Raw genomic sequence first — 26,626 nt, forward strand, 5'->3', positions numbered from 1 at the left:
ACTTTAGTGACATCATGAATGTAGACAATGGCCAGTGTTCATTACCGCTTTAGAATGTCACAATGCTCTCCACACCCATGCTGCGAAACTCGAGTCTTTGCTGAGAGGTAGAGAATCATGTTTCTTTTAAGCATATATATAATCTAAATATTTAGAAAGATTTTAATGAAAGAAAGACCCTGTGCAGAATATTTGTAGCCTGGCAGTCTCTGACCAACATTTTAAAACATAAAACATGGGAATAGAGAACTGTGTGACATGGACATGAGTACAGCTGGTAATTTTAATTGATGTTGGTGAGGATAATATGGCAATTCATATACAAGTGGTGTATCTGGACAGCAGGATTCCTCGAACTTTCAAAATGTGTGCAAAAGAAGTGGAGAAAATCATTTTGAAATGGAAATTTTACCTTGTGTCTTACAGGCTGGCTTTCCTTCAGGCCCCGCATTTATGACAGTCAGAGCAAAAGCACACTGGATGTACGCAGTGTGTTTTATTTTATTTATGCTCCATCAGTACTCTTATGCTTTGGACTTTAAGTACCATCACATGACTTCTCTGGAAGCTTATCTTCAGGATCTGCAAACAAATTATTCAACTCTTACCTATGTTTACAGCATCGGGGAGTCAGTGGAAGGTTGAGTATTTATAAATAACAGCAAGATGTACTTTTTTTTAAATTAGTGTACCCAATTCATTTTTTTCAATTAAGGGGCAATTTTTAGCATGTCCAATCCACCTACCCTGCACATCTTTGGGTTGTGGGGGTGAAACCCAGGCAAACACAGGGGGGGGGGGGGGGGGGGGGGGGACGACGTGCAAACTCCACACGAGTAGTGACCCAGAGTCGGGCTCGAACCTGGGACCTCGGCGCAGTGAGGGAACAGTGCTAACCACTGCACCACCAAGCTGTCCTCTAGCAAGATGTATAAATGTTCTATTTTTTTAATGTACATGGTATTATACTGTGCGACTGGGTTTTGAATGTGCAATCCGAGAGTTGGGTTCGCACCTGAAATCATCCATTTGCCATGGTGCAAATTGTAATTGGAAAATGGGTTTTCGTTACATTATTTACCGTTTCAAGTCAGTGATGAATCATGTATTAAATAGCTCCCGATTTTTACTATATATAAAATATGCAGTCACAAGTCACAAGGTGCTCATTAAGTAGGCTAGACTTTATTCAAAGAATAAACTGTACCTCTCGATTCAAATTATCGTTATAGTTCAGTCAAGCATTACAGTTAACGATATCATTCAAAGTTTTATGAAACGATAACAGCTATATAATCATTCCCTCTTACTTGTCTGTGTAACCTCCTGCACATTAGGACGGAATCTATGGGCTGTTGCAATTGGAGAAACCCCACGAGAACATCGCGTTGGCATCCCTGAGGTTAAATGCATTGGAAATATCCATGGAAATGAGGTAAACCATAATTCAAAATGAATGGGAGGGCATGTTTATTAATGATTGACATGCTAAGGGAATAAGGTGACACCAGGACTTGCAGCAATATCCTTAGCTCAAAATAATGAGAATAAGAAGTCATGCTGCTGTTTTAAAAAAAAAACGAATGTATTGCAGTAGATCAGTCCAAACAATAGAAATTTGATTAATTTATATGGCAGGGCTCCTTGAGGTCAATCTTCACTGTCTTCACCTGGTGTTAATAAAGTGGCAATGCCCTCAAACTTGGCTTGCTAACATTTCAGCCCTGTTAACACCAGTATTGCAACTTTCTCCATTTGAAAGGGGCTCACCACCAAAGATCCAAAGCTTGTTTCTTATGTTGTGCTCCTTTTAATATGAAAATCGAGGTCCAAAGGCATGATATGGGCGGCACAGTGGTTAACACTGCTACCTCAACGTGCCAGGGATTCCGGTGTGGGTGTGGAGTTTGCATATTCTCCCCGTGTCTGCGTGGGTTTCCTCCCACAGTCCAAAGATGTGCAGGTTAGGTGGATTGACCATGCTAAACTGCCCCTTAATGTCCAAAGATGTGACGGTCAACTGGTGATCTTTTGGAGGGACGGTTTTTATAGGCAGTGGTATTGAAAAGGTCTAACCCAACGTAAGTGTTGAATCATTTTGTGGAAGTAGAAGACTCCACCAAAATGAACAGGGCAGCTGCCATCCTAGGACCCCTAATCTCTGCAATTGTGACAAATCTCCTTCACCCCCACCCCATCCCCAGAAATCCCCCGATCCTCAATCTCACAGAAATACAGAGTATTCCTTAAATGGTGAGAGATTGGGAAGTGTTGATGTCCAACGGGACCTGTTCTTGAGTCAATGAAAGCTAACATTCAGGTGCAACAAGCAGTTAGGTATGTTGGCCTTTATTGCCAGAGGATCTGAGTACAGGTGTAATAATGTTTTGTTGCAAATTTACAAGGCCTTGGTGAGACCACACTTGGGGTATTGTGTACAGTTTGGTCTCCTTACTTAAGGAAGGATATACTTGCCATACAGAGAGTGCAGTGAAGATTCACTAGACCAATTCCTGGGATGGTGGGATTGACCTTTGATGAGAGATTGAGGAGATTGGGCCTGTATTCTCTAGAGTTTAGAAGAATGAGGGGTAATCTCATTGAAACATGCAAAATTCCTACATGACTTGACAGAGTAGATGCAAGAAGCATGTTTCCCCTGACTGGGGGAGGGGGGTCTGGAACTGGGGACACAGCCTCAGAATAAGGAGCAGGCCATTTCGGGCTAAGGTGGGGAAGGGGTTCTTCACTCAGAGGGTAGTGTCTTTGGAATTATCTGTCCCGGGGGGCTGTGGAGGCCAGGTTTTTGAGAATGTGCACGATGGACAATGATAGATTTCTAGACATCAAGAGGTATATGGATACTGTGGGAAAACAGCTCTGATGTAGAAAACCAGCCACGCTCTAGTTGAATGGCAGAGCATGCTCTGAATGGTCTTCTCTTGCTGCGATTTCCTGTGTTCCTTGACCGGTTGCAACTTACTTTGCTCACCACTGCTCTGGCCCAATTGTTAGGCGTCAATCCATCCATCAGTGGTTCAGAACCCTGCAGCTCATTTGCTAAATACTGATCACCTTATCAAGTACCAGATTGACTTGATGTATTTTGTTACTGTCAAGGCAACTTGATTGAAACTCTGACTCCCAAAATATTTATTTCTAGAGTTAACTAACTCCATTTTCATCACATCAGCTTGGCGTTCAAATTCCCCCTTGGCTTCTTGGCTTGTGTTGCACAACCTGATCTGCATTCCCCTGAAATAGCAACACAATTTAATTGAAGGGGTTAAAATGTCATCTTGTGGAGAATCTGTCTTTGCTCCAACACCTTTGAGGTGTACAAAACTATGAGGGTAGATAGGAAGGAATTTTTCCCTTTTAGTAGAGGGATCACTAACCACGGAGGATAGATTTAAGGTAGGGGGCAGGAGATTTAGAGGGGATTTGAGGAAAAGCCTTTTCACCCAGAGGCTGGTGGGAATCTGGAACTCGCTGCCTGAAAGGGTGGTAGAGGCAGGAACCCTCTCAACATTTAAGAAACATTTTGATGAGCATTTGAAGCATCATAGCATACCAGGCTACTGACCAAGTGCTGTAAAATGGGATTAGAATAGATAGATGGATGCCTGAAGGCTGGCGCAGACATGATGGGCCGAAGAGCCTCTTTTTGTGCTGTTCAAGGACTCTGTTGGTCCCAGTCTTGAAAATTTCAATTGACTCAACATCCACAGCTTTTTGTGGAGGGAGAGTGTCCCTGATTTGCAGTGCACTTTGTGTGAAATGGCGCTGTTAGGGTAATGTCTCTCTGTTCTGGGTTTCCCACCCTACCTGCGGGAATAGTTTCACTGCACCTACCCTATTCCAATTCTCTTCCCACCCCTAGTGGTACACTGAGGCAGACTTTCGTCTGTTTCCATAACTAGTTAATCCTGGAACAGATCTGTCGCCAGAGACTCATAGCTTGCGGAGCACCGCACCACAACATGCCATGGTTGAACATCGAACATAGAACAGTACAGCACAGAACAGGCCCTTCGGCCCTCCATGTTGTGCCGAGCAATGATCACCCTACTCAAACCCACGTATCCACCCTATACCCGTAACCCAACAACCCCCCCCCCCCCCAACCTTACTTTTTAGGACACTACGGGCAATTTAGCATGGCCAATCCACCTAACCCGCACATCTTTGGACTGTGGGAGGAAACCGGAGCACCCGGAGGAAACCCACGCACACACGGGGAGGACGTGCAGACTCCGCACAGACAGTGACCCAGCCGGGAATCGAACCTGGGACCCTGGAGCTGTGAAGCACTTATGCTAACCACCATGCTACCGTGCTGCATTGGCATGTTTGGAAGGATTTGCAGGTTAACACTCAACCTGTTTGGTGGTGTTATACACGTACCTTTCTTGGCCATCAAGTCCTGAGGTGGGACTCGAACCTGGAGTTAATGGCTCAAAGGTGGGGATGTTACGCATGGCACCATAAGACTTCCACCTACCCTATTGGCCTCCCCCTCCCAATTATTATTTTTGTCACCGCTATTACCTTCAAACTCAAGGAAAAATAAACCACGTTTATTTATGTCCTCATAATATAACCCTTTTGACTGCAGTCTAATTCACATTGGTAGCAAATCTCATTCAATTTCCGTAATATTCACAGATTTTGCTTTGCTCTTGCAAAGTTGTCAGAAATATCCCAAATGCTTCTGGTCCATAGATTACTAGAGTAATTTCACACTTGGACATGCAGCCAAGTTGTACTTTTGTACCTTTTATCTCCCATGCAATGTGGCAAATCCCGGTGAGAGGTGCCGAATGTGTAAAAATGTATTTGTAACCTTTTTGGTTGGCGCTGGGGAAAACTGAGTTAAAAGGTTGAGCAGCCAACCACCTTACCCAGTGATGGGAAATGAGCATGGTGCCTTCCTGGAAACCATGCGCCAAATTTGGAAAGCTGGGCTGGAGGAAGAGGGTTGACTTTATTTTTTTCTCTGTTGCTTTAATTGCTGTGATTTGTGCAGCCCATTGGCCGGGAGATTCTGCTGCATTTAATCGATCACCTGGTTACGAGTTATGGACGCGACAAGAACATTACCAGATTAGTTGGCAGCATGAGAATTCACATTCTGCCCTCGATGAATCCTGATGGGTTTGAAAAGGCTAGTGCCGGAAAGTGCACAGGGATCCACGGACGGTAAGGCTTTATTTACAGTTCCAGGGTATTTATTTCTTCATCCTTCTCCCCCCCCCCATATTTTAGTTGAGCCGCACCTAATTTACTGCCGAATAATAAAAAAGATTTTCTCCATTGATGCTGTAGTTTCTTGACATGACATTTGGACATGACCCTACAAAATGCCAAACACCAATAAAGTATTGAAACCCATTACACCATGGTTATAACTAAATAAAGCATTTAACACATCCTGAGAGGGAGATATAGGTAAGTGCATTTAGGGCTGCATTCAGACCTTTTTAATTCATGTTCTGCTGCTTTGTATGTCGAGGGATCCATCGGAATTTTCCTCCCTCATCAATCCATGCCAGTGAACAAAGAACAAAGAAAAATACAGCACAGGAACAGGCCCTTCAGCCCTCCATGCCTGTGCCAACCATGCTGCCCATCTAACCGAAAACCTTCTACACTTCCGGGGCCTGTATCCCTCTATTCTCATCCTATTCATATATTTGTCAAGATGTCCCTTAAACATCACTGCAGTCCCTGCTCCCACCACCTCCTCCGGCCAGCGCATTCCATGCATCCGCTACCCTCTGTGTAAAAAAACCTCCCTCGCACATCTCCTCTGAACTTTGCCCCTCGCACATTAAACCTATGTCCCCTAGTAGTTGACTCTTCCACCCTGGGAATAAGCGGCTAACTATCCACTCTGTCCATGCCCCTCATAATTTTGTAGATTTCTATCAGGTCGCCCCTCAACCTCTGTCGTTCCAGTGAGAACAAACTAAGTTTACCAAATCTCTCCTAATAGCTAATGCCCTCCATACCAGGCAACATCCTGGTAAAACTCTTCTGTACCCTCTTCAAAGCCTCTTCATCCGTCTGGTAGTGTGGCGACCAGAATTGAACACTGTGGGCGCGATTCTCCACAAATGCGGAGAATCGTAAAGGCTGCCGCGGGACAGGCCGTGACCCACGGCAGCCTTCACAGCCACTTCCGGGGCCGATTCTCCCCCCCAGGCGGGGCTAGGATCGCGGCCCCGTGCGTCACGGCAGTGCGGCCTTGACGACGGTCATCAAGGCTGCATGTCAAGCGTCACGGCGGCTGATGCGGCCGATGACGTCAGCTGCGCATGCGCAGGTTGGACAACGCCAACCCGCGCATGCGCAGTTGGCGTCTCTCCTCAGCCGCCCGGCAAGACGTGGCAGCTTGATCTTGCCGGGCGGCGGAGGGGAAAGAGTGCGTCTGTTTTGGACGCTGGCCCGACGATTGGTGGGCACCGATCGCGGGCCTGTCCCCTCCCGAGCACAGTCGTGGTGCTCCCGTGCCAATCGGGCCTCTAGATGCCCCAAACGGGCATCTGGCGCCCGTTTCACGACAGCAGCGAGCAGGTTGTTTGCTGCCGTGTTGAAACGGGCGTGAAGGCCCGGCCGCTCGGCCCATCGGCCTCGGAGAATCGCCGCTCGCCGTAAAAAACAGCGAGCGCCGATTCGTGGCGTGGGTCAGGCGTGGGGGGGGGGGGGGGGGGGGGTGAATAGCGGGAATGCGTGAAAAATGTCGGGAGGCCCTCCCGCTATTCTCCCACTCGGCGTGGGGGGGGCGGAGAATCGCGCCCTGTATTCCAATGCAAAATGTCAGATTTGCATTGTTTCTGATGCCTTATTACGAAAAGGCTTCCGTCCACCTGGCCCAGCTATCACTGGATGCATGCTAACAGGTTTATTGACACTCGTGTCACACCGTTTAGCTGTGCACAGACCTTGCAGTGGCTCCGTCGAAGGAACTGTCACTACGAAAGTAGCTCAGCGATGCACTGGCAGTGTAAAAAATGCCAGTAGGGGGATGTGGTGGTCAGTTTCCACAAGGTGGGTTACTTTAATAGCCTTATTGACAGCCAAGCGACACAATCCGTGAATAAATATTAACATAATGAACCGACGACTTATTAGCCTGTTGATTTCTTTTTAATATGTTTGGAGATCTTTTACAATGAGTAAAAGGGTGGACCTTTCAAAACGTGCAGATTAACCAGATATGTCAAGAGAAGCAATTCAGTTTCCCTTTCTTCCAAAGGACTCATCAGCATAATAGATCCAGATGTTATAAAACCCTGCTCATCACCACGAGGGAGTCCTGTTACAACATCCCTATGCTTTATATATGTTTACAGATACAACAGTAATAAAATGGATTTAAATAGAAATTTTCCTGATCCTTTTGGAAGAACAGACTCATCACTTGAGCCAGAAACTGAGGCAGTGATGAGGTGGATTCATAGCGAGTCGTTTGTGCTGTCTGCTAGTATCCACGGAGGAGCGATAGTGGCTGCTTATCCATATGATAATAACAACCTAGGTGAGATTTTCATGTTAAGATTTTAAATAGTTTGAGCTGGATTAAATTTAGTCCCCATCACCCGATGCATACTTTGCAGTTTGCACTGGTCTCAGATTCATGACTTGATTTTCACGTAAGGTGTTTTTAGTCTGAAGTCTTGGTGAACTTGTGGAAATTATTGCGATTGATGGCTGATCCCATCACCACCAGCCTTGGGTTTGGCCACTGTTGTGAAGCTTCTACATTTCTAAGCTTCTAAATTTCTGAGCACCCTGGGACCATGGCTGGGGCTCCTGGGTGCCAGCCTGGCACTGCCAAAGTGCCTCGGTGGCACTGTCAGCTGCCAGGGGCACTGCCAGGTTGGCACTGCCAAGATGTTATGCTGACATTTTCTGTGCGCTGCTGATGGGGCCAGGGGTGCCCTGCGTGGGTGTTAGGGGACTGGGGACCTCGGCGATTAGGTTTAAATAGCGCCCCGATCTCTCGCTACACTGAGGGGTTCCAGTGAGCGGAGCTCCTCGGTGTAGAAAATGGGGCTATGTGCGGCGTCGACTGCGCGTTCCCCACTGAGGCTCTTCATTTACCGTGAGTGGCATTGTATAGCCATGTGTTTATCGGCGCTGCGAGCGCTGGAAAACACGCGGCTAAACGCACTCTCTATCGGACTTTGTTCCCATTTAGTTGAATCTCACCTCTAGAGTCAGAAGGGGCCATTCAATTATTTGTGCCTGTGGCTGCTTTCTGAAAGAACGACCATTGGTCCCTCTCCTTTGCAGAACCAATCATCGTGTATTTGAAAGAACCTCAACCCAATGAAATCTCTTGCAGTTTAACCGATTGCATTGAAAATATCCCACTCCTTGTTGGTGATTTTGAGCCAAAAATGTTGCAGGTAACAACAAACACATAAAATCATGAGGGGCTGAGATAGAATGGATAGGAAGAACCTATTTATTTTAAGCAGAGATGTCATTAACCGCAGGTTATGGGATGTGGAAGGACGGATGCATAGATTTGAAGTAATTGGTCTCCTTGGCCAACAGAGACCACTGGATGGTCAGGGTGAGTGCAGGGTGGCTCCCTGACTTTTCCCCTGGAATATGGGCACCTTGGCACTGCCACGGTGCCCAAATGGCATTGACAAACTGGCAGGAGCACTGCTTGGGTGGCAGTGCAAGAACCCTATAGCAGGGTGTCCTCACTTGGGAGGGGTGTGGGGTTGTGCCCATGTGTGTGGAGGGTGACATTGCCCATGGATGGGGAACCAACAAACTCACTTAGAGATCGGGGACCCTTTCAAAATGACGGCTCAATCTCTGAGTTCAGCTCCCCAATGCTGAAAAAATTCTAAGTGTGGGCTAAACTTAGGGGCTGGTTTAGCTCACTGGGCTAAATCGCTGGCTTTTAAAGTAGACCAAGCAGGCCAGCAGCACGGTTCAATCCCCGTACCAGCCTCCCCGGACAGGCGCCGGAATGTGGCGACTAGGGACTTTTCACAGTAACTTCATTGAAGCCTACTCGTGACAATAAGCGATTTTAATTTCATTTCAACTGGTGAGAAACTCCGCAGGGCTCAAATAAATGACTAAGTGCCATTGAATAGCGGTGAGAAACTGAAAAACCCGCCACAAATTAACTTAGACATTTTTCTGGAGAATCGCGCCTAAGGGCTCGACCATCGATACTGGTCTCCACTGGCGCTGGGAGCCAGGTGCGAGTTTCTCTCCCTAACCACGCACATAATACGCATGATGGAGAGTTTGCCGGATTCCGCATGATCCCGATATTGGGCCACCATTTTGAGGGGGTGGCCTGATCCTAAGGTCCGCCGCAGGCCCTCCTCCCTCCCACAATGCTAATCCTACCCCCCCCTCCCCACCGCCCCCACTGACGAGGAGGAGCATTCTCCCCCTCGCCCCCCACAGGAATAACGAGTCACCCCTCCAACAGCACACACGCATGACAGTGACTCGACCCTCCCACTCAGACCCACCCCTCTGGACCTTCAATCAGAGATCCCCATCAGACACCCCTATTAGACCCCCCCAGCAGAGACCCCATCTGTCACCCCTGCCTGAAATCTGAAGAGCAATCCAGGCAGTACAGTGAATGATCACTGTATTTCCACTTACCCTTCCCTAACATCTGCTGCCTCAGACATAAGTGATAAAACAGCGGCTGTTACAAATGTCTGAGGGTTCCTTGAAAGCCAAATACACTTGAAAGGGCTTCAAATCACTTGACAGCCTTTCAGATGCAAAAATCCCATTCGATTTCACAGTAATGATTGGGTTCTTCTGGGTTGCTTATTGGTTTTGCAATCAGATGTCCCCATTTATTTACAGTTGGAACTTTAATTCCTCAAACCATAAGTCCTATTCTAAAACATTAGGGGTGGAATTCTCCAGTCCGGCGCGATGCACCCCGGCCAACAGCGGTATTCTCTGTTCCGGCAGCTGGCCAATGTGGTTTCCCATTGTGGCTACCTCATGCCTTGGGGAAACCCACAGGCGTGGGTGCGCTACCGGTGGTCCAGGCAATGCCACTGTCGGAGATTTTAACTGATGAATTATGAACTAGATATTCACAACAACATAGTCACATTTTCCATGGTCTTCGCTAAATGGTGATCAGAAACTGGAATCCTCGCAGATTTTCACCCATCATTAGAGAGTGATTAGTGATCATAATACTCTAACTGCTGTCTGATTGATATGAGCTTACTCAACCAAAACTAGACCTGAGATATTCCTAGTCAATTTGCCTTGGTATCACATTGAATAATGCTTTTACTGTTGAAGTAATTAACTGAGCATGAGTAGGCTAAATCGCTGGCTTTTAAAGCAGACCAAGCAGGCCAGCAGCACGGTTCGATTCCCGTACCAGCCTCCCCGGACAGGTGCCGGAATGTGGCGACTAGGGGCTTTTCACAGTAACTTCATTGAAGCCTACTCGTGACAATAAGCGATTTTCATATTTTTTCATATGTATTTTAAATGAGTTTGTGTGTATGGCGCCCTTTTGCCAAAATAGGATCATTTTCCATTCTGAAGGGGCAGCACGGTAGTATTGTGGCTAGCACAATTGCTTTACAGCTCCAGGGTCCCAGGTTCGATTCCGGCTTGGGTCACTGTCTGTGCGGAGTCTGCACATCCTCCCCGTGTGTGCGTGGGTTTCCTCCGGGTGCTCTGGTTTCCTCCCACAGTCCAAAGATGTGCAGGATTAGGTGGATTGGCCATGGTAAATTGCCCTGAGTGTCCAAAATTGCCCTTAGTAGGGCAGCACGGTGGCCTAGTGGTTAGCACAGCTGCCTCGCGGCGCTGAGGTCCCAGGTTCGATCCCGGCTCTGGGTCACTGTCCGTGTGGAGTTTGCACATTCTCCCCGTGTCTGCGTGGGTTTCACCCCCACAAACCAAAAATGTGCAGGATAGGTAGATTGGCCATGCTAAATTGCCCCTTAATTGGAAAAAATAATTGGGTAATCTAAATTTATTTTTTAAAAAAAAAATTTTAATTGCCCTTAGTGTTGGGTGGGGTTACTGGGTTATGGGGATAGGGTGGAGGTGTTGACCTTGGGTATGGTGCTCTTTCCAAGAGCCGGTGCAGACTCGATGGGCCAAATGGCCTCCTTCTGCACTGTAAATTCTATGATATCTAGGAAGGATTTCTGTATAAAGTTTCACTTCTGCCATAACCAAAATCTGAAGTGAATATTATTGAGAATTCACCTTTGTTGTCTTGCTCAGGTAGCAACAACTATAGCCGGAGTCCTGATGATGATGTGTTCCGATACTTGGCAAAGATGTTTTCCTTTCACCATAAAAGCATGTACAAAGGGAATTTGTGTAAGATGAAATTCCTGAATGGTGTGACGAATGGAGCTAAATGGTACAGGATATCAGGCAAGTCACTAAATGCGGAACACTGGCTCGTATTACAGACTGCGGAACATCATGTTCCCTCTTTGGAGATTTCTGATTACCTTTAAGTCTTCACATTTTGAAGTTTTGCAGTTAATGTCGTTGAGGCAGTCTGAAGTACTCGCACTACACAATGTTAATGTTAAGTAGTGTCATGTGGTGGAAGGTTTAAACAAAAGCTGCAATACAAGATGCAGAATCGCATGCACTTATTTTATTCTGAGTTTCCTTTATCGCACATTCATTTCCCCCATTTTTTTTTAATGGTGATTTGTTCTCTCCTCGCTTTGTGCCAACCAGACACTATTGGCCATTTCCAAGCCAAGCAGAGGGGACACCTGACTGCCTATCTAGCTTCCAGCTGCAAGATGACAAATTCACTCATTTATATTCTGTGAGAGAAAGAAGACCTGAACTCACTGATGTGTGCGGCTGCGATATTAACCTGTATCCTTCCACTCAACATTATAGTCCCTCGGCTCCCAAAATCTTGCACAGAATGAAAATACCTCCCCTTGAGGAAGAAAATTTCCATTGGAAAAGTGCTGCAACTGTGACGAACTACAAATGTTAAAGATTGTAATGAGGTTAAAAGATGTCGCCCCCCCAAAAAAAGCCAGGTTTTAAAAATGAGCAAAGGATGGTCAAGAAATTGATAACGAGGGTAAAAAATAGGAATATGCGAGTAAATGCGCAAGAAATATAAAAAGATTGTGTTTATATAATGGAAAAAATTAATGAGGAAATTTAAGTCTCTAAGAGGCAGAGACAGAGGTTATAATGGGGAATAAGGAAATGGCAGAGAAAGTAAAGAAATCACTTGTATCTGTTTTCACTGTAGAAGTACGTATCAGACCTCCGGCATTGTCGAGTGGGGTCCAATATGATATCATAAGACAATTTTTGGATTGGAGAGGTGGTTGGGGCTCCCTCTGTAGTTTGCACGGGGGATGCCATTTCATGGTTTTTCTCTTCCATCTCCCTCAAAAAAGAAAGCACATACCAGAAATTGTGGGAACTAAAGCTTAAAGGGAGTGTGGAACGTCAAGCGGTTAATAATAAAGAAAAAGTGGGGGCAGTGGGTTAGCCTGGTTGCCTCACGGTGCTGAGGTCCCAGGTTCAATCCCGGCTCTGGGTCACTGTCCATGTGGTGTTTGCACATTCTCCCCGTGTTTGCGTGGGTTTCGCCCCCACAACCCAAAGACGTGCAGGCTAGGTGGATGGGGTACTTTAAATTTATTTTTAAAAATAAAGAAAAAGTGATGGTGAAAGGAAGAAAACTAAAAGACGATAATTCCGCTGGATCTGACCACCCGCATGCTTGGGTTTGAAGAGGTGGCTCGAAAGATGTTGGCCGAAATGGGGAACAATAAATCCAGTCAGCCCAATATCACATGAGGTCGCAAAGAAGCTGCAAAAGAATGTAAGCCAGTTTAGTGATTGGGTAAAAAGATGACAGTAGAGAATACTACGGGGACTTATGAAACTATCCATTTTGGTTGGAAGAATGGAAAAGCAGTTTTTTTTTACGTGGTATTCCAAAGGATTTAGATTTGGTTGGAAATGGATCACAGAAAGTTAAAATGAAGATGTAGCAAGCAATTAGGAAAGCAAATGGGGCGGAATTCTCTGCTCCCGGGAAAAATCGGGAAGGCCGTTGTGAACTCGGCCGAGTTTCACGACGGCCTCGGAGGCCGCTTCTCTCACCGTATTCACCTCCACCCGGGGGGCTAGGAGCGGTGCTCCGTTATTCTCGGCCACCGGGCCTTGACTTGCGTCAAGGCGGCGCGCCGAAAATGACGCGATGGCGGCGCCTATGTGACGCATGCACGGCTGACGTCACGACGGCTGACGGCTCAAACCCGCGCATGCGCGGTGGCCGTCTTCCCCTCCGCTGCCCCGCAAGACGTGGCGGCTTGATCTTGCGGGGCGGTGGAGGGGAAAGAGAGCGTCCCTTTGAGACGCCGGCCCGACGATCGGTGGGCACCGATCGCGGGCCTGTCCCCTCCCGAGCACGGCCGTGGTGCTCAATCTCCTCTCCGCCCCCCACAAGCTTCAAACGGGCCTTTGGCGCCCATGTTCACAATGGCAGCAACCAGGTGTGGTTGCCGCCATCGTGAAACGGTCGCAAACGGCAGGCCGCTCGGCCCATCCGGGTCGGAAAATCACCGGTCGCCGTGAAAAACGGCGAGCGCCGATTCTTCTGAGCAGGGGATGGAAGAATCACGGGGAGCGCCAGGGGGGCGTGAAATGAGTTGCTCGGCCCTCCCACAATTCTCCCACCCGGACTGGGAACCGGAGAATCGCACCCATGGTATGTTAGCTTTTATTACAAGTGTTTGGTTCCTTGGATGAGAGTGTTGGCCGATAAGGAAAAGTTGAGCAGAATGGGCCAATGTTCGCTGGATTTTAGAAACCGGAGAGGTGACCAGATTTGAAATTTTGATAAGAGTAGATGCTGAAAAGCTGTTTCTCCTGGCGAGGGCGTCTAGAACTAGGAAGTCACAGCCTCAGGATAAGACACAGCCATTTAGGACGGAGCTGAGGAGAAACATCTTCATTCATAGTTGCGAATCTTAGCAAGTCTGTATCCCCGAAAGGTGGGGTATATAAGTATATCCAAGAACACAAGACATAGGAACAGGTGCAGACAATACGGGCCATTTATTATGATTGTGGCTGATCTTGGGCCAACTCCACTTTCTCAACCACTCCCCATATCACTTGGGTTTCTCAGAGACCAAATATCTCTCCATCCCAACCTTAAATAAAGTAAATGATAGAGCATCCACACTCTGTGGGGTAGAGAATTCCAAAGATTCAAAACCCTCTGAGTGAAGGAATTTTGCTTCATATCCATCCAAAAGGATTGACCCCTAAACCGCAGAATGTGCCTCCGTGTTCTAGATTCCCCAGTCAGGGGAAACAACCTTTCAGCATCTACCCCGTCAACACCCTGCAGAATCTTATGTGATTCAATGAGATCACTTCTCTTTCTTCTAAACCCGAGAGAATATAGGCCCAATTTACTCTGCCTCTTATCACTGGACAATAAGAATATCCCAGGGAGAAATCTGTGAACTTTTGCTGCATCACCTCCAATGTAAGTATATCCTTTGTTAAACAGGGAGACCAAATCTTTAAGGCAATATTTCAGGCGCATCAAATTTTCCTGTACTTCAATCCTTTTGCAATAAAGGTCAACATGTTATTTGTCTTGCTGATTGCTTGCTGTATTTGCAAGATAACTGTGATGATGGTGGTGATTGTCCCTTTAAGGGTACCGCAGCCAAGGAGGGTCACCTGGCTTGCGGGTTACAGGGATGAGAAACATTAGAGGATAGATTAGAGAGGTTGGGACTGTTCTCCTTGGAAAGAAGGCTGAGAGCCGATTTGATAGAGATGTTCAAAATCGTGAGGGGAGAAACTGTTCACCCTCGTAAAAGGGCCACGAACGAGAGGGCACAGATTTAAGAAAAAGAAGCAAATGTGCTGTGAGAAAAAACGTTTTCATACAACGAGTGGTTCAGTTCTGGAAGTATGGTGGAGGCAATTTCAATCGAGGTACTCAAATGAGCATTAGGTGATTACTTGAATAGAAGCAATATGAAGGGGCACGTGGAAAAGGCACGGAATGGCACTAAGTTAAAATGTTAATTTGGCGAGCCAGTGCAGACACGGTGGGCCAAATGGCCCCTTTCTGCACTGTATCAATTCTGTGATTGTTTATATTTACAATTCTTGTTTGTAATTGGAATATGTCACTTTCAGACTTAGCATGGTATTCAATGTATTATGATCACTATTTCCCTTTTACTCTGATATTACTAATTAATCCTGCGTCATTACAATACTAGATCCAAAATAGCTTTAACCCTAGTTGGTTCTACAATATTGGCTCCAGGAAACTGTCATGAAAATATTCTGCAAACATACCTTCTATACCAGCTTTTCCAATATGATTGGTCCAGTCTACATGAAGATTAAGACATTGGATTAAGAAAAGCCCATCCCAACACAACAGATTTCTCTTTCAATCCTGAAATCAATATACTTTTGGGTACCAATATATAGTAAGAGCTATGGTGATAGAGTAGGAAAATGAAATTGATGTAGCCATGATCTCAGTGAATGGGAGAGCCGGATTGAAGGGCTGAATGGTCTGCTCTTGCTCCTATTTCTCACATTCTAATCAATTTTGAAGCGACGTGCTATCGACTCGGTGTTTGAAACTTGTACAAGGATTATAAGTGAATTGATAATTCACTTAACACTGAATAACATTGATATGCGGATAGGGTGAGATGGAATAGGTAGGAGGAAGCTCACCTGGAGCATAAGCACTGTTCTAAAACTGTTGGGCTAAATGGCCTGTTCCTTTGCTGCAATACTGTGTCATTTCAAGAACCATTTCTCTGCTAAAATCTTCCTAAGCCTACAACATTTGGCACCTATTTAGGAGCCTTACACAAAGCCCAAACCAGTGTCAAGAATGGAAGTACTGGCACAGTGAAGAGTTAGAAAGTGTAAGGTGATACCCCCAAAACATGTATCTGTGGTAAATGTGATTTGAGAGTGTTTGATGCAGACATTGAATCTAAAGGGAGAAAGTTAAGATCCCTCATTTTGTTTTTTTTAAAAATCACAACTAAATCCAAAAATATTACTCTGAGCTCTCTATCAATTTAATGTTTTAATATTACCAGTTGCCGTGTAGATATCACATCTTATAACACGCTAGCTGAGCTGGATCAGATATGACTATGTGTGCAGAGCGTATGTGGAATGCCTGTGCAAAGAAATTTTCATATGAAGATTTAGCATATGTCTAGGCTTCAGATACTTCTGTCTGACAATTTTCAATATCTCTCACTAGGTGGTATGCAAGACTACAATTATGTGTGGGGCCAGTGCTTTGAGCTGACGTTAGAACTGTCTTGTTGCAAGTACCCAACTGCAGCACAACTGCCACACTTTTGGGAACAGAACAAAGTTCCACTCATCCTCTTTATCCAGCAAGTCCATTTAGGTACATGTATACATTTCTGTGCATCTTAAAACTTGTGGGGGAAGTTTTCTAAACATGGCTTTCACTAGTATCTCCCATTGGAAAATGATTTTTTCATCTACGGACTTCAATGGGTGGAAAGCTGTGGTCAAAGTGGCCGCTTTGGGAATTAACTTCCCACGGGTGTGTTCAGGGATGAAAACAACATTGACTTGTGCTAATTATAGTGCCATTAACCCAAAATAGCCCAAGGGGCTTCACAAGTCCAATCAAAGGTTTTTGGCATGGAGCCACTTCAGGACAGTTGACTTGGTCAAAGTTTTAAGGAGCGTCGTAAGAGAAAGGTGGCGAGGCAGCGAGGTTTAGGGAGGGAATTCCAGAGTTTGGGCGCATGGCAGCTGAATGAACGGCCATCCATGGGGGAGTGACTAAAATTGAGCCTGGTGCGATTGCGGGGTTACAGGGATAAGGCAGGGGTGTGGGCCTGCATTAGGTGCTCGTTCGGATGTTCGACCCAAACTCAATGGGCCGAATGGCCTCCCTCTGCACTGTAGGAATTCTATGAACTGTTGGTGTCATATTCAGGAAATAAAATGGACGCTCCACAGAAGGAAAACCAGTGATGGGCTTGTGATTGTCCTTGCCTGATTTTCTACTGGGTGCAGATGATACATTGATACAGGCGGTGATGACAAAAATCTACCTCAATTACCCTGACTCCAGTCTGGAGCAACGAGCACGAGTGTGGAATTTGTTGCATCCAATATAAATCAGTAGCATCCGATTATGAGCCATTGATCAGTCCATCCTTGACATTTTAGCAGTTGGCGTAAGGCACACCAATACAAAAAAATAGTAAGATCTTTTTTGTTACAGGGCAGACAAACTATCAGTGTGGTTCCAGCCTTCAATCCACTTTAACTCCAATCTCTCTCGGAAGGCACGTTGTCTTTCTTTTCCTTAACTGGAAATTGGTGCTGCATCTCAATTGGGACAATTGAAAACTATCGCAACCTATTAGAGGACTCTTGTCACCTGTTGAAATATATTGCACTGAACTTATGCGGACCATACAGTAATCCAGCTAATTTTTAAATAATATCTACAAAGTAATTTCAGAGGTGTTATCCCAATATGGGGGATTTTTAAAAAATTGTCAGAAAAAGAGGAGGTAAAACGAGGAGGAGGGCAGCACGGTAGCACAGTGGTTAGCACAAATACTTCACAGCTCCAGGGGCCCAGGTTCGATTCTCGGCTTGGGTCACTGTCTGTGTGGAGTCTGCACGTTCTCCCCGTGTGTGCGTGGGTTTCCTCCGGGTGCTCCGGTTTCCTCCCACAGTCCAAAGATGTGCAGGTTAGGTGGATTGGCCAGGCTAAATTGCCCTCAGGGTCCAAATTGCCCTTAGTGTTAGGTGGGGTTAGTGGGTTATGGGGATAGGGTGGAGGTAGGGGGCCCGTTCCAAGAGCCGGTGCAGACTCGATGGGCCGAATGGCCTCCTTCTGCACTGTAAATTCTATGAAACAAAAAATGTAAAAACTTGCATTTATATTGTGCCTTTCCAGAGCGCTGCACGTCCAATTAACTACCAAATCAGGAGTAAATGGTTTTATTTGTACTTTTGTTAACATTTGGCCATCTTTATAGATTGCCAGTTCTAGGGGTCAAATTGTTTTTAAGAAGGTTGTTGCCAACAATTGGATGAGTAAAGATTTGGGTTGCTAATATCAAATCCCACTCTTGCCCGCTTCACTTTACAAATGGCATTTGATAACAGCAGACCCATGAGCAAAATTAGAGCTCCTGGAATAAAAGGGACGGTAGCAACATGGGTACAAAATTGGTTGAGTGACAGGAAACAGAGTGTAGTTGTCTACTGGTTCCTTATTGGGCTGGAAGGTTTAATATTGGAATTCCCCAGGAGTCGGTGTTGGTCAGCAGAGAAGCTAGCACAGATCTGATAGGTCGAATCGCCTCCTTGTAACCATTCCATGATTCTCTTTTAATGGAGGTGTTAATACTGTTTACTTCTGATAGATTTGATCCTTCAATTAAAAGCTGTAGAGAGGGATTTCTTTTGATAAAAGCATGCCTACCGACTACAATGTCAAATCTCCAGTGTTCAGTTTGGATGATATAATGTTTTTCTATTGATTTTTAAAAAATTTGCTTTTTTCAAAATCTCTTTAATAACCAACATTGTAGATGGGTTTTAACCTGGCAATGTTCATGGGGAGCGTGGGAAACTGAAAGTGCACTATTGTCTAACAGTGCCTTTTTAAACTAAGCACTGTATTGCCATAACATTTCTGGGTTTCCTGACCAATTAGAATGAGCAGGTATGATGATGATCATCTGCAAGAGGTGATCTCAACTCCAGTATTTGAACGGATACCCCAAACATCCAACTTGATGGAGTTTGGGGTTGGGAGCAGACATTGAAAAGCTGTCCCTCATTTTCGTGATTCCTCCCTGGACTTGCTACCGGATGCTGTAGAAGTCCATGAGGAAATACTCTTCCCCCATGCCCGGAGGAAGAAGCCTGCAATGAAACAAAGGTGGTGTTAGCTGGAGTTTTCCCATGAAGAGCAGCAGAGATACGTGATGCCTTGCTCATAGACTCAATGCCAAAAGCAATTTAATGAGCGAAGCAGGTTCGAGATGGTGTGCACAGTGGCACATCCACCTACATCCTGGCGTGCATTCACACTAAGCCCCTCACTCTGCTCATCTGCAATAAAATTCTCCCCATTTTTCCACCACTTCAATGTTTCAGAAATGTGAAAGCTATAGTTTAGAAATGAGAGTCTGAAATTAGAGATGTCTCTTTAAATGCTCAGTTGTTAGACTTGAGGTTTACACAACAGATGACTAGGTTTGAGCAATTTATAAATGGTAATTCACTTCACATTTATTTTCCAGGATTAAAGGGCAGAGTTCTGGATGATAAGGGAAATCCTATTTCCAAAGCAACTGTAAACATTTTTGGCAGGAGTAATCTTATCCCATTCCAAACCAATTCTCTGGGAGAATACTACAGGCTTCTAGTACCTGGGGAGTATGTTCTTGAGGTAAGGCATGGGGGAGATGTTTGTGTTGGATTTCCTACCATAAAAGGGTTTAGGAACTTATATATATTTTGAAACCTGTCAGTGCATTGGGTCCTTAAAACCACAGCTTCATAAAATTTGTTTTGTTTGTGGCTGTGTGCGTGGGTATATATATAATGGTCAAAATGGAGGCAGACTAAGGTGTTAAGAATAGATCAATTCATCCACACACTTGAAGGTTTACAGCTGTCCTCATTCATCAAATGAAACTGTCATATTGCTGAAAAGAGAGACAGGGTTAATCTCATAATTGCCAGGACAAATGCCAGAGTGCCAAATTTCAAAGCATCACAATGATTTATATACCACAGGAGGAAAGGGTGCTGATTGGTTGGCAAGTCAGCCTGATTGGCTGAGGCATTGACATGGAGAAAGCAACAGGAAACTAATAGCGCCTCAAGCTGCTGGGTAATTCAAAAAAGCCGCAAGGCTTGAACATATCCCTTCTGTTTTCAGAGAATGGGTCAATGTGTACGTTTTCAGAGAATGGGTCAACGTGTATGAATGTACGTCGCTTCTAGCAAGCTTCGTGAGCCATATAATGCGTTTGACTGATTATCTTAAATTGGCTGTAAGTGTAGCTATTGGCGCACTGAGGATTGCTCAGCAAGTGCTACCCAATAGCAGAATCACATCTAAAGTCCCTTCTATGTATCCTGGATAACTACCAGTGTGCTTGTTCATTTTGCAAATTGCGACGTGGAAGGAGACATAGCTAGGGAGAAAGAACCCTCCTAACATTTTAACTCTTTTAGAGTTTGATTTTGCTGATGAGAGATAGCGGAAAGACCTTAAAAGTATGAAGCATTAAGAGCCAATAATGAGTAAGTAAAGAAATGGCAAATCCATAAACAAAAGTCCCCAGCTAAAAGCAGAAAGGGACGGGAGTGAGAAATAGGGCAAAGTAGTATCACAGAATTGTTTTGGCATAGAAGAATGTAATTTGGCCCATCGGGTCTGCACTGGCTCTCCAAATGAGCATTATGATTTAGTGCCATTTTCCTGCCTTCTCCTCATAACCCTGCACACCAAGGTCTAGATCATGAATATATATCAATAAAAGCAAGGGTCCCAATACTGACCCCCTGGGGAACATCACAACAAACCTTCTTCCAGCCGAAAAATATCTATTGACCATTACTCTATTTTCTATTACTCCGCCAATTTTGTATCCATATTGCGACTATCCCTACTTTTTTCACAAGTCCGCTGTGCAGCACTCTATTGAATGTCTTTTTGAAGTCCATGTACACTGCATCAACAGCATTACCCTTATCGACTCTACCACTTCAAACAAATTCCAGCAAGTTAGTGAAACATGATTTGCTCTTAAGAAATCCATGCGGGCTCTTCCTAATGAACCCACCTTTTTCCATGTGACTATTCTTTAATTCGATCCAGAATAATTGTTTCCAGAAGTCTCCCACTCCCGATGTTAGACTGATTGCTTTGTAATTGCTAGGCTTAATCTTGCAACCTTTTTTGAACATGGGCAAAAACCTTTGCAATTCTCCTGTCCTCTGCCACCTCCTCAGCGAAGACTGAAAGATTATGGCCAGAAAGGAAACCAGAATGCAAATGAGAAGTATAATGAAATTGAAAATCGCTTATTGTCACAAGTAGGCTTCAATGAAGTTACTGTGAAAAGCCCCTAGTCGCCACATTCCGGCGCCTGTCCGGGGAGGCTGGTACGGGAATCGAACCGTGCTGCTGGCCTGCTTGGTCTGCTTTAAAAGCCAGTGGTTTAGCCCAGTGAGCTAAACCAGCCCCTCAGTTGAGTATTGCGGCTTTTTCCTGCATTATTTTCCCAGTACATCTATATATATATATATATATAATATACACATATATATATGTATAGAGCGCTCTCAAATTTAATGTGAGTCTCCTTACTGAAAACTCCGCAGATCATATTGTCTTGCTCTTGACCACACATTTGAGTGACTTATTTGCAATAAGTCAAATGATCTTAACAACCTTAACAAGTATGAAGTTACTGTGAAAAGCCCCTCGTCGCCACATTCCGGCGCCTGTTTGGGTAAGCTGGTACGGGAATTGAACTCGCGCTGCCGGCCTTATTCTGCATCACAAGCCAGCTGTCTAGCCCACTGAGCTGATGGTCTAAGGAGGCAACAGGCACAGGATATCATGTGCTTGAAAGGGCAGATTAGAAATTTGAATGCAATATCTGGAATATGTTTCCAATCCAAAAAACTATGGAACTTTTCTTATTATTCATTCATGGGATGTGGGCTTCACTGGCTGGACCAGCATTTATTGCCCGTTAGTGCATTTCATAGAGCATCAAGTGTCAACGATATTGCTGTGGATCTGGATGTGTGTGTAGGCCAGACAAGGTAAGGATGGCAGATTTCCTTCCCTAAAGAACATGAGTGAACCGGATGGGTTTTTATGACAGCCATTTGACTTTTAATTCCAGATTTTCTTTGTTGTTGAATTCAAATTTCATTATCTGCCGTGGTGGTTTTTGAACCCGGGTTCCCAGAGCATACCCTGGGTCTTAGATTACTAGTCCAGTGACAATACCACTATGCCACCACCACCCACGGACAAGCCTATTTTTGTAATATCTGCTCCAAAACTCTGAGCTGTTCTTTAGGATTAACTTGCTGTTTTGAGACTTGGAATGTTTTTTTTTAATTTAGAGTACCCAATTATTATTTTTCCGATTAAGGGCCAATTTAGCGGGGCCAATCCACCTAACCTGCACATCTTTAGTTGTGGGGGTGAGACCCACGCAGACATGGGGAGAATGTAACTCCCCACAGACAGTGACCTGGGGCCGGGATCGAACCCGGGAACTCAGCGCCTTAGGCAACAGTACTAACCACTGCACCACCGTGCCACCACTTGGAATGTATTCTTTGGTTTCTTACACTTTAATGTTTTTTTTCTCCTTATATTTTGACATTAATTTTTTAAAAAAAATTTAGAGTACCCAATTCATTTTTTCCAATTAATGGGCAATTTAGCGTGGCCAATCCACCTACTCTGCACATCTTTGGGTTGTGGGGGCGAAACCCACGCAGACACGGGGAGAATGTGCAAACTCCCCATGGACAGTGACCCAGAGCCGGGATCGAACCTGGGACCTCGTCGCCGTGAGGCTGCAGTGCTAACCCACTGCGCCACCGTGCTGCCCTCATATTTTGACATTAATTAACGCATGCAACCAGTTTTCATTATCAAATGCAACAATGTTTTAATAGTTTAAAAATTAACTGTTGGGAAATAACGCAATAAATGTTTTTCTTTTCATTTTAGAGTACCAAATTCATTTTGTCCAATTAAGGGGCAATTTAGCGTGGCCAATCCACCTTCCATGCACGTCTTTGGGTTGTGGGTGCGAAACCCACATAAACACGGGGAGAATGTGCAAACTCCACACGGACAGTGACCCAGAGCCGGGATCGAACCTGGGACCTCGGTGCTGTGAGGCTGCTGTGCTAACCATTGCGTCACTGTGCTGCCCTATAACACAATAAAAATTAATTTTTTAGTCACAAAAATCAATCTAAGAACTATATATATACATATATTTATCAAAGTGCGACTCCCCACCTTTTTTCCATTGGCTATTTAAATTTGGCCCATCCATAATGAACCAATCAGGTGACCTATTTGAAGTTATTTGCCAATATTAATGGCAGGTTGGAGACAGGAGACAGAATCTTTGCACATTAATTTCTTCTCTTCCTCCAATGAAGAATAAGTTGGCCATCATTGGGAATCTCCACTGGGGTTGGCATGGGGATGGTTGCTGGCTGAAACTGGAGTCACTCCTAGCTGCTCATGTGAACCCCTTGACATCCAGTTATGGGGGATTCCTGCCATTTCTTGTTTATCAGGAGCTTATGTGATGTAGGGATGGCTAAAAGACGAAAAGTTGAAAAATAATAGTTACTTCACAAAAAAAAGCTTGAATGGCACCAACACTGATCTCTCTAAATTCAAACAAATGTTATATTTCCACATTTTTATAAACTGAATTTATAGCAGTTTTTGCCAGTTGGATATTTGGTGATCACCTTGGCTTTAAGTGGGGGAGGGGAGTTATCACAATATGTTTTTCATGTGTTGCTTTTGGGCCAGTCCAGACTAATGGCACGGTTGCACAGTGGTTAGCACTGTTGCCTCAGAGCGCCAGGGACCCGGGTTAAGTTCCGGTCTTGCGTGTCTGTCTGTGTGGGGTTTGCACTTTCTCCCCGTTTCAGCGTGGGTTTCCTCCCGGTGCTCCGGTTTCCTCCCACAATCCAAAGGTTAGGTGGATTGGCCATGGTAAATTGTCCCTTAGTGCTCAAAGGGTAGGTGGGGTTACAGGTTGGCGGGGGGAGTGGACCCAGGTAGGGTGTCCCTTCAAAGGGTCGATGCAGACTCGATGGGCTGAATGGCCTCCTTCTGTACTATAGGGATTCTATGATACTGGGATTAAGGTTGTTTCTGTCTGTCGACTAGAATGACCTGACATGAAATAAATGTGAGAAACTCAAAGCAATTGCAGTGAGCATGGGCCAAAGCTCCATAAAACCTATAAGGCTAAACAAAATTGGCAATTTACGCAGAAGCATTCAAGCATGGCTGATGTAGGATATGTAAAGATCAGACATATTCCGTAAAGGATGTTAATATGATGTTGGGATTACAACGTCTATTCAAATAGAGAACACTGTTCTCTTCATCAATGCCGCCGAACTTCCAACTGTTTTATGCCAGTGTTGGGTTATGGGTATAGGGTGGATACGTGGGTTTGAGTAGGGTGATCATTGCTCGGCACAACATCAAGGGCCTGTTCTGTGCTGTACTGTTCTATGTTCTATGTTCTATTGCGCATGCGCGGACGAATCGGGCACACATGCGCAGTGCAAGCACAATATTTTTAAACGGTTGCAGCTTTTTGTTTTACAAGTTCTGCAGTGGTTTTTATTCATTTATTTTATTCATTTAATTTTTTTTACAAGTTTGGGGGGGTTTATTCATTTTTTTCATTTATTTTATTCAAGTTTGAGGGGGGGGTTATTTGATAAAATTTTACAGGAAAAAATTCAGAACTTTGGACAGATGGAGACTCCATACTTTCCGACACCGGAAGGCTTCACCATCCAACAGGTTCCATTGGAGGAGCGTGTATGAGGGCCAAAGGGACCCAAAACCATTTCCTCTATTTTTGTCAGCAGCAAACAGGTGCCGGGATTCTCCCCTACCCGCCGGTGCGGGGGGTCTCAGCGTGATGGAGTGGCGTGAACCACTCCAGTGTCGGACCGCACCTTTAGGGGCCAAGCCCTAACATCGAGGAGCTAGGCCCGCGCCGGAGTGGTTGGCAGCCGGGGCCGATGGGACTTCTCCAGCCGGCGGGAGTTCGCGCATGCGCCAGAGCGTCAGCGACTGCTGACGTCATTCCCGTGCATGTGCAGGGGAGGGGGTCACTTCCGCCTTCGCAATAGTCTTCGCTGCACGGCACAGGCCCTGATCACGAGTCAGGCCACCGTGGGGGCACCCCCCGGGGCCAGATCGCCCCACGTCCCCCCTGGGACCCCAGAGCCCGTCCGCGCTGCTTGGTCTCGCCGGTAAGGTAGGTGGTTTAATCTATGCCGGCGGGAGAGGCATGACAGCGGCGGGACTTTGGCCCATTGCGGGCCAGAGAATCGCCGGGGGGGTGGGGGTGGGGCCCGCCAACCGGCGCGGCGCGATTCCCGCCTACGCCGAATCTCTGGTGCTGGAGACTTAGGGACACGGCGGGGGCGGGATTGACGCCGGCCCCCGGCGATTCTCCGACCCAGCGGGGGGTCGGGCAATCCTGCCCAGGGTAAGAGAAAATGGTGGGTCGCGCAGGTCGGCCGGCGTGGGTCGCGAAGATTGGCCGGCGTGGGTCGCGAAGGTTGGCCGACGTGGGTCGCGAAGGTTGTCCGGTTGGTAAAAATGGGTCCCCGGAAAAAAAGTTTGAAGAACGCTGTTTTATGCTGCTAGTGGGCAGCCAGGCTAGCAAACATTTAGTTTCCAGGGTTAACATTCCTAACTTTGGTGATCACAAAAAAATATGGAGGGGCTTTCAGAATTATTAATTATGTTTGCCATTCAAATACAGCAAGACTTCCTATTCTTAGACAGCCAACGTCACTGTGTCCACACATTGACATTGGGCAAGACAGCATTAACTCGATTAAGACTGGTCTGAGCATTTCTGGGTTTAGTAATTCAGTGACTTATTGTGCTTCATATTTTGTTTTCCTATAGGTCGAGGCAGAAGGATTTGATCCTATGAACAAGACAGTGGATGTGTTTGACACTATAAACCAATATACTGCTGTAGTTTATGACATTGTACTTCAGAAATCAAAATAAGCACTTGAAAAATTGGACAATCTTTGATCTAGTATGGAACATGGATTTGTATTAGGACTGACTGATTTTAAACACTCCAATGCTCCAGAAATGCTGAAGTAAGAGCTGGGGTGCAGCGTAAGAAAGGAGCAGGAAAAGTGAACTAAGCCTAGCACGTCCCATTGATAAATGTAGGCAGCAATTCTCCCCACAGGAAAACATCTATTTGTGTAAACACACGTGTAAAAAATTGTATGGTCATACAGGTAAATGTAAAATGTTTTTTTGGATCGGTCTCATTAATCCGAAACAGAATGAAAATTTTTATTACAATGATGTTCAGAAAATGTTTTCAAATCACTCACCTTTATTTTAATCACAGAACTTTAAAAATGTTTGAATCTTTTTTGCTTAATTGACTGATTCTTTGTAAATGTGACATCGCCGTCTACTCATAACTCCACCTCGGGCTCCTTTATAGTTATCACCAAATAAACTACCAGCGATTGCTTGTGTAAGGGACTCTGCTTCTTACTTTTTCTTGAATTTTGGGATCGGCTAGCTCATCCATAGATTCTGAGAACACCCTAACCCATTTCTGGTACACATGGCTATTATATATTTTGGGAATTCCTCAGGAATTCTTGGAACATTAGAAACAAAAGTAGCCTTTCAGCCCATCTAGCCTGCTTCCACATTCAATGAGTTAACTATGGCTGCTCTGTA

General features: G+C 45.4%; 1 protein-coding gene across 2 annotated transcripts; it reads left to right on the forward strand.

Moving 5' to 3' along the window:
• The first annotated feature begins 2 nt into the window (after positions 1-2).
• Positions 3-26,404, forward strand: cpm (carboxypeptidase M). Of its 2 annotated transcripts, none has more exons than XM_038782251.1 (9): positions 3-107; positions 427-640; positions 1,338-1,435; positions 5,030-5,202; positions 7,359-7,543; positions 11,272-11,427; positions 16,322-16,474; positions 19,374-19,522; positions 25,814-26,404. In XM_038782251.1, the coding sequence occupies exons 2-9, from the start codon at positions 454-456 to the stop codon at positions 25,919-25,921; spliced, it is 1,209 nt and encodes a 402-aa protein (XP_038638179.1). In that variant the 5' UTR covers positions 3-107; positions 427-453; the 3' UTR covers positions 25,922-26,404. The 2 variants fall into 2 exon arrangements, with proteins under 2 accessions (XP_038638179.1, XP_038638178.1); XM_038782250.1 differs by lacking the exon at positions 3-107 and adding an exon at positions 152-296.
• The last annotated feature ends 222 nt before the right edge of the window (positions 26,405-26,626 follow it).

Source organism: Scyliorhinus canicula, chromosome 21 (genome assembly GCF_902713615.1).
Source record: "Scyliorhinus canicula chromosome 21, sScyCan1.1, whole genome shotgun sequence".
In the NCBI taxonomy this organism is placed as follows: domain Eukaryota; kingdom Metazoa; phylum Chordata; class Chondrichthyes; order Carcharhiniformes; family Scyliorhinidae; genus Scyliorhinus; species Scyliorhinus canicula.